Source organism: Azolla caroliniana, unplaced genomic scaffold (assembly GCF_043228905.1).
Source record: "Azolla caroliniana isolate FFs.n. ecotype wild unplaced genomic scaffold, voAzoCaro1.0.p SCAF_14, whole genome shotgun sequence".
NCBI lineage: Eukaryota > Viridiplantae > Streptophyta > Polypodiopsida > Salviniales > Salviniaceae > Azolla > Azolla caroliniana.
Window position 1 is genome coordinate 20,526,857 of NW_028230449.1, and position 12,410 is coordinate 20,539,266.

General features: G+C 36.8%; 1 protein-coding gene across 1 annotated transcript; it reads right to left on the minus strand.

Annotated features, from left to right (window-relative positions):
- Window positions 1–3,225: 3,225 nt before the first annotated feature.
- Window positions 3,226–5,292, minus strand: LOC147855860 (uncharacterized). The gene has a single exon (XM_087330781.1). It carries the CDS (start codon window positions 5,191–5,193, stop codon window positions 3,433–3,435), a length of 1,761 nt encoding a protein of 586 aa, XP_087186907.1. The 5' UTR covers window positions 5,194–5,292; the 3' UTR covers window positions 3,226–3,432.
- Window positions 5,293–12,410: the final 7,118 nt, after the last annotated feature.

The following is a 12,410-nucleotide window of genomic DNA, read 5'->3' on the forward strand; positions in this document are numbered from 1 at the left end:
TTAGCATGTGTGTACTTTACATGTATATATATTGGTTATGAAGGCATCAGATGACGGAGATCAATTTAGATTCATGATTATTACTCAGCTATAGATCATGAATCTTAGAACACTTCATTGCCCTCTTTGAATTAATGAATGAATGTGAAGTGCATAGATTGTCATCAATAAAATGTTTTATCCACTTTTCCTCAGTAGTAGGTTGTAACACCAAACCATATACCTATGGATGAATATTTCTCATAACACTTGTAACAATAAAGAAGACATACATCAAATTCTTAGATACCATAAAAGTACCAATACATTTACTACTTCATGAAACAAGTCATTACCATCCCTTTCAACTCTTGGATTGTAGACAAATGTATTTCTAAGGCCATTGTTTACTGGACGAATGACTTTCTCAACGTGTTTAGGAAAGTGCATAGGTAAAGCTATCTTTATGATACAAGAGAAAAGTGTTAAGGTAAATGTGAATGTAATGAGGTAAAGCTAGATTGTGAATGCTTGTTACTGTCGACAAGATCATAACTATTTAGACACATTGCTTTAAACTTGAATGCAAGGCCCTACTAGTAATAATAACAAACAACGTTTTCTAATGGATACATAAGGGTAATACTTTCTCATAACTTGCTCTTTTACCACACCAAATGGCTTATGGCATATAGTGATATAGTAGGTACATATATATGATGATATAATTTATCGTTTAATAATGTATGGTGGTTCTCGATATATGGTATTATATTTAAATATTACACAATTTAAGATATAATGTACATTGTACAATATGTACATATATATGGGCCCATAAATTTGAAGTATCTAAGTATGTAATCTTATTGAGATATTTTATTATGACTATGGTTTGTAGATTTCTAGTAGTATAAACCTCCTAGAAATTACTAAAACTATGCTACATGTGTATTAGAAATTTGAAAAGTCCAATGCCTCAAGAATGGTTAATCATAGTGAACATTAAGATTAAGCAAATATATGTAAGTAACATTATAAGGACCTTGTTGCGCATAATTGACTTAGTGTCTACTCAAAGTTGCTAATTAGCAAATTACTTTTAGTCAACAACAAAATGAGCAAATGAGACTTTTTTTTAAAAAACAAAACCACACCATAGTTTCCGTTACCAATCCAATAAGCGTATACAGAGCATATAATGATACAATATAGTGGAGGGTAAGATAAGAGAGAAACGGTATATCCCCCACTATGTCATAATTGAAACCAAACTCCACCTATAGAGGAAACAACCATTGAGGGGGTACATATTGCCAAACCATTTTGTCATTTCTATCCACAAAGACGAACAAATCCTTCCACTTGCCTTTAAAGGATTGTTGTTTCAGAAAAATGGCATCTTTGTTACCAGCGAAGGAGTCATATTGACCTTTTAAAATTGAAATAAGCATCGATTCAATTTCCTTCGCACAATGAACATGATTTTGTTGTATTGGCTTAAACACATTTTTGCATCGATCTATCCAAATATTCCATAGCACCACCGATGATATCGTAGCCCATATTGTGGCATCCACATTCAACCGATTTGAGCTTGAATATGGTAAGCCCTTAACTTGCCTTTCCCTAGTTTGAAGGGTAAATAGTATCTTTTCCCATTCATAATTATGTTTATCCACATTTACATCCATCCAAAAGACATTTCCCCATGTAATCACATGAGGTCCATACGCAACATCAATGAGGCGCAACATACGTTTCCAAAAAGAACATGTAGCCATACAGTTTCATAAGGCATGTTGCATTGATTCTAAATGAAACTGACAAAAAGAGCAAGTTTTGATTCCCTCTTCCCTATGCATCCATTCCTAGACTAGAAGTGCATAGTGGACACATAACCGTCTAAATGTAATGATTTTGCGAGGAATATATAGAACTCACAACCATTTCCAAAACGTCAATATTGAATGCATAAGAGTACTATTACTGAACCATACCTTAGCTACAACCGACATAACTGGATTCCTCCTCTGGTGGAATTCCCTACCTAATTTTACAGAGTAGTCAAAGAAAGAAACCATCTTACCATTAACCTCTCTCCACCACTATTCCGCTAGATCCCACTATAACCCCAATAAGGGTTTACTACATGTTTTCTAATTACATAGCAATTTTAATCATTGAAATTTGTAAGTAGTAGAACCCCTTTATAATTAATCATCATGGCCTTTCACACACACACACACACACATATATATAAGTTTAATTGTAACTTTCAATCTTTGTTTTTATGTTATTTGGAAACTCAACATTGAATTACCATAGATGGAGGTAATAGTGAAGGTAGGCAAGCTTACTTAACATACAAGTAACAAGGATGCAATATGCGCCACTTTGAGGTGGAGATGGAGTCTTGCTTATTACCAAGCAATTTGAGAATATATGCGTGCATTCGAGCTAAGTAAGCTTCTTCACATTGTTGGGCATTTCCAAAACTCTCTCTTATTAGAACACGGTTTGTTATTGTCGTCTTGTATTCAACATATCAACATCTCTATAGAGACATGGGTAGATGGATAGATATGTTTTAGTGTTCATAGGATAGAGTTTGGAGTGGGAAAATCGAGCACAAAAAATGTGTTTACCATTGCTAACTTCCTCACGGCGAAGAAGACAACTATCATAACTTTCTCAACTAAGTCTTGTTCTGGAGAGATCCTTAGATAGCCAGGAAAAGCAAGATGGTCATAAAATTATGAGGGAGGCTCAAAAGGATATACCACCTTTGTAATAAGAGAGTGTTCATCAATGAGGAACTTCCCACAACCCCACTAAACCCATGTAATATGTTTCTTTGTAACACTCGAAGAGATTACCACAATGCAATAAAACAAATAGAGAATTTTCCCATTAATGGATATTAAATGTTAATATCCTTGATTGTGCATCAAAGGATTCATTTTCTTCTCCCCTCTTGTTTGTTGTTTAAGAATCCATTTCATTTTTGTGGTTTCATTCTTAGAATGCTACCTACTGTACTACGGATGTGAGCTTCGGAAGACTAAATACAGGCTATTCTACTCTTAGGTTAGGTCTTGAGATGGGTTATGTTGCTACCTTTCCTTCCATGAATAGATACGATGTGTTTGTTTGTTTGTGTTGTTGAATGGATCCAAAGAGGAGGGTCGCTAACCAAGTTGAATACCAAAATCTTTCAAAGACAAAGAGACTTCATATGTCCACAAAACAAAACTTAAGCCTCATATAGATTAGATAGATACATGTACATACATGGTTGGTTGGTTGGAGTAACAAAGCCAAGCCCTTTAAACTACATCTAAAAACAAAAACCTTTGCCTTACAATGAAGCCACCACACACTGAAGTAGGAGAAAACAGAGTACATTATTATGTAGTTCTTTTTTTTTACACCCACATGGTAAAGCCTCTTCTAGCCACCACTTTGGGGATCATTGCCATTGGAGGATGAGAGGGCCATATAGTTGTAGCCTCTCATTACAACGACTCCCTTGTCTTTCTTTGAGAAGAGTGTGCCCAAATTGAAAATCTTGGATTTGGATGGCATGTTCACATTAAGCAAAGGTGTGATAACTCGGACATCCCGGCTAAGCAAATCCTTGGGGTCTCGGAGGAGGCCTTTCGGAACTCCATGTCCACTACTACTATCATTAGAATGGTTGGTGATTGTATTGCATCTATGGTCGAGGTTAGAAGGAGCCACAGCTCCTCCATTGAGCAATGGGGTAGTAGTGATGCCGGGCCGACGGGTGGGTTTCGCAGCTGTTCGGCTCAACGAGCTCGGCCTCATATGCCCACTTCTCGACGTGACCCTATTATTAGCTCTTTGGGAGGGAATTGCGGATGCCGGGTTGGGACAGAAATGTTGTTGTTCCTTGGGAAGAGAGCCTAGGGAAGCATTCTTTTTGGCATTCGCAATGTTGTGCCTAACATTGATGGGTAGCAAGAAGGAGCTCGCGGTCTTGCTTTCTCCGGCCGAATTGCTTCTCGGGGGGAGAGGTGGCTGCTGAAGGGGCGGTGTCCGGCTCTTGCTCTCTCCCGCCGAGTTGCTCCTCGAGAACGGCCAAAAGCGGGCGGCTCGGGGAACCATCTTTTCCTTGCTTGGATTGGCATGGCCATGGCCAAGACCAAGACCAAGGCCATGACCATGACCAATACCAAGACCATGACTATGACCATGACCATGGTTGTGTTTCCTAGTTGTGAGCTTGAAGAAATCCAGGAACTTGCTAGAAGGCTGGGATGAAGAAGTGGAAGGGATTGATGATGCAACACTACTAGGCTTGCTACTGGGCTTGGTAGGGGAGGTGGGGGTGCTTGCAAGCTGTTGTCGCTGGCTACGAGGATCATGGGAGAAGCTGGTCCTCCGTCGGGAGTAGTAGTAATGATAATTGAGAGGAGGGGTAGCACCGTCGCGCATTAGCGATCCCGAGAAGCTGCGCGAAGGAGACGAGGAGCGCGACGTGTTGAGACTCACGCAGCTCCTCCGGCTCCGGCCACGCGACCCTTCCACGCTCATCGACACGCACCTCGGGCTCTCGTAGAACCCCAAATCCCCCTTACCCCTCATATACAGTTCTGCATTCCTTGCCTTCACATTAACCCCAATACCTAAATCATCTTGACTTTGACCATAACCCTTCTCCCCTTGACCTTGACCTTGACCTTGACCTAATTTCTTTGATACAACATCTGTTCCTTCTTCTTCTTCTTCTTCTTCTTCTTGGTCTTCTTCTTCTTCCTTGTTCCAACCGTCATAACTGCCTCTTACAGCCCCTGAGGATGTCTCCCTTGTCGCTGTGCCTCCTCCCGCCGATAGCAACCGAAGCTTCCCATCGAAGAAAAGCTCTTCAGCCGACAGCATTTCTTGCCCACTCGAGAATAGATCTAAACACATGGAGCTACAGAATTCAAAGGATAGATCTGACATATACTCTTCTCCTTCGTTATCCTCCTCCTCCTCCTCTCCTCCTCCTTCTAATCCGTCTTCTTCTCCTTCTAATTCTTCTTCGTTCAAGTCTTCTCCTTTTAATTCTTCTTCGTTTAAGTCTTCACCATTACAGTATGATAATTGTACAGTCTCCCCTGCATCCATGGGTTCTGGTTCTTCCATGACAACCTCTGGTCTTTGAGGCGTAATTTCACCAATGCTTGCTACTGAGGCCTCTTCCATAGGTGTGGAGATCTATGACCAAAAGAAAGAAAAAAAAAAAAAAAGGAAGGAAAGAAGAGATGCTACCCTATTGGGAAATCAAAGCACCCTAAAGTGTGAAGAAGACCTTATGGTATACTCTGTTTGTTCTTCTGCTCCACCATACGCTGTTTGGCCATTGGGGGGATATGAGAGAGAGAGAGAGAGAGAGAGAGAGAGAGAGAGAGAGAGAGAGAGAGAATATTAAGAAGGGAAAGAAGAATGAATGAATGAAGACAAAAGGAACGGTTTGGGTGTAGAAAAACAGAGTCTATAGACTCTCTCTCTCTCTCTCTCTCTCTCTCTCTCTGTCTCTGTCTTTCTGAAGAGAAGAGAGCAGAAGAAGAAAGAAGAAAAGTGGGAAGGAACTGTTGTGTTAAAAAAGGAAAAGATAGAGAGAGAGAAGAGTAAATTAAAGGAAGGAAACAACATCTTTTCTTCTTCTTCTTCTTCTTCTTCTTCTTCTTCTTCTTCTTCTAGTGTGTATATTATTGTTTGTTATTTATTTATGTACACACCACATTTGTTGGGCAAAAAATCATGGTCTAATATTTCTTAACACATACATGCATGCATGCATACCATAGCATAGCATGCCATACCATAGCATAGCATGCCATACCATACCATACCATACCATACCATACCATACCATACCATACCGTATCGTATCGTATCATACCACACACACATAAACTTCATATGATTTGGTATCCCTTCTCTATCCAACCTTTTACACACACACACACACACACACACACACACATACGCAGAATGTGTGTGTGTGTCCGGTTGACATTATTCTTTTCTTCACCCTCACATTAATGCGGTGGTTATTGTATCCCCTGCCATGCGTAACCGATCTCTCCCCGATTCGCTTTTTTTTTTAACCTTAGGTATCTCACTAGACACAACCATGTTCAAACCACACTTTACCTTGGGCTTGTACGTGTGTGTGCTATCCAGCTTGAACTATATGGTATGGTAAGGTATGTATGCATGTATAAGTTTGTTTGTATGTATGTATGTATGTATGTATGTATGTATATGCAAACGATGTGATTGATTGATTAACTAGAAATGTTTTCTAATCTATGTTAGCATTTACGTATGTACCGAATGCATGAAATTGATTGAAGTGTACTTCAACGTCACATTTTGCAATGCTTGTACAACATATCCCATTGAATAACAAGAAAGTGTTTCTCGACCGCATTGATAAAATTACATTCATCCATAAGTACAATGTATTTGTGGTTAGTAGTTACTAGATGTGTTCTCCAACCTTAATCTACACAATGATGCAATCTACACAATGATGCGCAATATGCAATTCAAAGTTACCTTAACTTCTTGGTACAACATTTGTAACTAGTTAAAGCATTTGTCAACCTTAGAAAATGTGTAAGGATAACTTGCCATAATATGTATATACCAATATCTGGGTGCCATAATATGTATCTACGTAGCAATATGCACACAATATAATTAACTATAACTAGGTGGCAGATTTTGCCAACCATAATATGCTCCAAAATAAAAAGTGTTGTGAGTTGGAATGTTATTTTCAATTGTGATCTACACAACCGTGTGTGTTTGCAACATAAACTATAATTACATTGTAATATTCACCAACCTTAATATGTTTGACAATGTGCAATGAGAATATACCATTGTTTTGAATGCACAACATATATGTTTATAATTAAAGTAAAGTTCGGCATTAATCTACACAAGAATGTATGAATGGCAATGTACGCTGATATACTTATCAACATTCGCACGTAGCCCTATGTGTAATTAATTACAATAGTTGCACCCCTAATTATTGTGTAGTGACACTAGCCTATATATTTTTGAACTTTGTCTACGATCCCTAGTGTAGAACAATTAGCGCCAATTACATGTGAATGAAAGCATATGTGGATTGAGAGAATGTGCTATGAATTTGAATACATCAAAGCATCTGTGTGGCAATGCACATTGAATATATATCAACAGTCTACATGGAGAGTCAAGAACTAACGTTCTTGAGGTCTATGCAAGAAGACTATTTCCACAAATATGCGTTTTCTGGTAGGGCCTAAACATGGAGGAAAGTAGGGAAGTTTCACTTTGTTGAGATCAATGGAACCAAAATGTCCCAACGGCATACACGAGTCTTTTATATCATTTTAGTATTCTATAACACTATTGTCAATGTTCGCCTCTAAAATATGCAAAAAGAATGGATGGATCCAAACAATGTCCCCACCTACTAGCCTCATACAAGCCGGCAAAAAAGGATAGGTTGCTAGTTAAATAAGTCTCCATGAGAATCAGAATTTTTCTTTGGCCCCTCACCTAAGACAATCGATGTTGTCTCATTTTACAAGTCATCAAATATAATAAAATGTTTCCATCGCCACTTGAGTGTGGTGCATGACTAAGATCTATTAATCTTGTGAAAACAAAAAAGAAGAAGCAAAGGCGTCATATTCCAACCTCTAGCTCCAACAAATTAGAATATAAACGATAAACAATGGATTAAAATATAAAGGCTTTATCGTTTACCTAAGGGGGAAAAGAGATTTATGTTTGATTAATGTTGTTAGAATTCCTAATCATCATTAAATACCACGTTTTAGAATATCCATAGCTTTCGAGAGAATAGATTTGCCAAAAAATTTAAAACAATTTACCTTGGACTTTTATACAAATGCATTAGAATTGTGAAATGCATCGACAAAGGCATGCCCTCAATACAACTTAAGACACATTTTAGGTTGGTAGGAAAGGTTTCATGTATTGGAGGAGCCAGATCATCTTGTTTATTTTTATTTTTCCAAAATATTTCCTTCATTAGTATTAAGAAAAGCGTCGGAACCCGCATCATCTTGTTTATGACATGGTGAGGACCAAATAATTTTTGAACAAGGGTTCGCTCCATGGAAGATTGTAATCATAATCATCACATTTGTAGCTATGTTATACAATTCACAACAAAGCAACAAGCTTGTTGGTAAGGACATAGATGTCCTTAAGTATTTAAATCATTGCCCATCCCATTGGAAAAGTATTCTTTATGCAACAAATAAGATTTGAAGAAAGAGTCCCTAGGGCATTTAAGGAGTTAACTCACAACCTCAAACGCAATGACATCAATGTTGAACTAAATCGAAGTTGCAGACTATCATAACACATGAAAACTTTGGAACCTTGATTGGAAAATGAAATACAAGGGACTCTTGGTCAAAGTGTATCCGTACATTTGCAAATTCCTGGAGGAGACAATCACGTGTCACTTTTGGCAGTGCCCCCACATCAACCATGAAAATATGTGTGAGGATACATTTGAATAGACATTAACCATTCCATATAATGGTATGAAGTGTCTTTTCATATCTCTATTTGTGCTTGTTACCTATGCAACCAACACCTCCTAGATTTAATATCTTTAGCTACGAAAACCCTCTCAATTTCAAAGTTAGTAAGTGAGGATGTGGTTTGTACCACTAATTCATAATTCTTCATTTAGGGTCCTTCATCAATATCTATTAGGTCAAAATAATAATGCATCTTGCATCTACTTCTAGGTATGTAAAGGGGATAACGATCCACTGAATAACTTTACATGAAGACCTTGTCATCGCAACTTTAGAGGATATTCACTATGTACAAAATTGAATGTTACAATATCTCCTTCGAAATGTGTGGATGATTATTGAGTAAGAACCCTATGATAATCATCCTACTCTATATTATGCACGTTTTAGGAGAGAAACTTGGTTATCGAGTTTATATTGATGCCCTTCTTTGGTGTAGAAGGCACCTTGCTACAAAGCCCATGTGATGAGAATGCACATTATAACTTATGGCCAAGGGAAAGGAGAAAGGGAAAAGGAAAAAGTATGAGTTTGATGCCCTTTAAGGAAAACTACAAAGGCTACGAAATGGACATCTTTGAGCTTCAACAAAACTTTCAGTCAAAGAGGTTCAAAATCTGAGTGTGATGGAGCAATAATCTTACAACTAAAAAAATAAAGGATATATTCAAACAAGAACTAATACAAATTCCCAAATTTTCATTTGTAAAGGAAATATAACTAGGCCACAAAAATGGAGCTATAGCAATTGGGGAGGCCTAGAAATCTAGTCTCAACACCAACATTACTAATTAGGAACATCATAAAAAGCGTGTGAGGCAACGACATGCAAGTTCCACATCTTTTAAGGGATGTTGAAATATAATGCCTACTAGTTGAGATTAATAAAATCATCAAACATTCAAGACCTAATGCATGAGTGATTTAAATGAATAAATGCACTATTTTCATATTGAATAGGAGGATACCCCCCCCCCCCCCCCCAATTTTAAAGGGTGTCTTGGCATTTAAACCCCTTCATGTTGAGTAGAACTCGCATGCTACAATTTCAAACTAATGAATGATCTTGTAGTGCCCGTAAACCAATAAGAGTTAGAATGCATGTATTAGAAAGATCATCACATGGTAATTTTTATTTGCGTCCTTAATCCAAATAATTACTAATTATGATCTCATAATCTCATTGTCGAGACCCATTTGCGAAGGACAATGTTACAAGGTTCTTGCATGAGGATGAGTACATCGTTATCTTTTCAATAAGTTATACTTTTTAGGCGTGTCCAACACAATACCACACGCAAGAGATGTGGTAACACGTGGAAATGACTCATATAAATAATGTGCTAGTAGTATGTGTGTCTCCCCCCAACTTCTTGTATTATATAATGTCTGTGTGTGTATGTCACATTCTACGATACTATTCCAAAAGCATAACCCCGAACCTTTGAATCTTACTACCCATAACAAAAAGACAAGATTTATTGCTTGCTTTATGAATCATGATTATGTGTCTAACTTTGTAGGTAAAAGAAAAAGCATGCAATGAACGTTGCCTTTGAGTTATAATACTAATTTATGCTTATAGAGTACAAAAACTCACAAAGGTGCTCCACTTATTTATTTTCCAAACTACACCAATATGCTTGGTTGGACATTTGAGACTCTTAATTGCACAGAAATTAAGGTTAAACTTGTCATTAAAACTCAACAAATATATTTTAAGTATATAGTAGCCTAATATAACTAAAATTATTATTAAGGTTCATCTTAATTTTTATTGTACAAATTAAGGACACCACAAGCAAAGATGATCTAAGTGTAAACTCTAGAAAAACGAAATGACAAGGATGAAGTTAGGTAGACACCAAATTCATAGTTCATGGATGTCAATTAACTATGTGATTAAGGAATTTTGAACATCGATGCAGTATATTTTAGTAATGTTTGGAGACTAAATGGATCATACCATCATTAACAATTCTAAAATATATATAAGCATGTTGTAGGGAATGTGGTTCATTCATGCTATGTGTATGAGTCACAAACAATGCCATATATTCATGTATGCTAGTTATTTGACATAACAACATGATTACACATTTGCAAAACAAAACAACTTTCATGGAATGGAGCACAAAAAAAACATAGGATGGTAAAAAGTAATACGTGAAAAATTGTATGCAAGGTCCTAGTAAAGTAAATCAAATGTCTTAAAATATCTCTACTTTTGGTGTTGATAGCTCTATTTTGGACTTGAACAAGATCGCTATGAGCATATTTGAATTCATATGCATCAAATCTCATTTCATTTGCATGAAAAAGATAGATATATGTCTTTATAAATGTCTATGTGTGTGTCTTTTATGACCTAGAATACTAGGTGTGGTAAGTGAGTGCCCCCATGGCTTATGTCCATATTAAAAAGCTCCAAAGTTTCACATTATTCCCCTCATGGTACTCAGAATATCATCAAAACCAGCTTTGTAATTAAAGGTTGGTCACACAAATTACATTCACCCACCAATTCTATGGGGTGTTCCACGTTAAAAACCTTCAAATATTTGGATGTTCCACTACGCTATTAAAGCAAATTTGGGATTTTGGATGACGGTTTATTACCTTCCACGAAAAACAATGCTTTCCCCACATTGATAACCACACATACACTATAATCGAGTCAAACTATAGTCAACAATGTCAATAATTTTAGTTTAATATGGTACATTCATTTTGACTTGTACAAATAGAGCAGAATTTTAGTGGCTTTTGCAATTACCAAAAAATACTAGAAATTGCAAGGAAATAGAGTAGAACTTTAGTGGCTTGATGTATAATTGCAGAAAGAGCACAATGTGTACACTTCATCTGTCTCTATGCATGGTTAAATAAAATATTCAATCATATAAGGACTACGATATTCAAGTCCCACTCGCAGTACATTGGTTAACCAAAGTCACACCTTGTGGAGTTATTTGGTTGCCACGTTTCTTATTTTTACTTCACACACTGAACTACTCGAGGGAAAAAAGTTCACTCTTTTCATTTTTGGGCAATTATGCATGCTAAACTTTGTTGACAAGCCACTTCTTTTCTAACTCGACCAAGTCATGGACACCATACAAAAGTCTGTTGTATGAACCTTTTCTCTAAATCATGAAGAGAGAAACTTGGATATGGACCCCAAAAACTTTTCTAGTTACTCTGCATTATCGAGATAGATAAATGATATGGTTTGAAAGTCTGGGCATTTCTTTATGTTTCACTTTTTCAAACTTTAAAAAATGCTAGGCCCGAAGTGTGTTTCAAATTTAAACATCACAATTGATATGTAAAGTAGGATAAGAGTACCAAAGTATAATGAGTCGATTACGTGGATGTGCTCAAGATCCATTTTAATGTACGTACAACATACAATAAAATATTTTCGATAACAAATATAAGCATTGTAAATATCAAAAATCTATTGGCGTTGTGCAAAAAGGTCAACAATATGGCATGGATTTAAATGATACATTAGATGGATAATTTTGCATGGATTTCAAGAAAAGTTTGCTTAGGTAAAAGCTTTTATCAACACATTGCATACCTAACAATGAAACTCGAACAAATCATCAATACTAAGATCAATAACTTGAGAAGTATTTCACTAAAGCAATGGGGGCATAATATGAATAATGCCAGCACAAACTCTAGTTAATACAAAACATGCACACTTTATTAAGATCCACAACATAGTGGCCAAGGACAATTTCAAGACTCTAGATAAAGTCTTGCAAGATTTCATGCTCGACAAAAGTGGAGACACTAGAGTTCTTTAATTAAATCTATTATGAT

Bases quoted from the DNA above. Each gene is read 5' to 3' on its own strand.
- LOC147855860 (XM_087330781.1), bottom strand. From the start codon at position 5,193: ATGGAAGAGGCCTCAGTAGCAAGCATTGGTGAAATTACGCCTCAAAGA.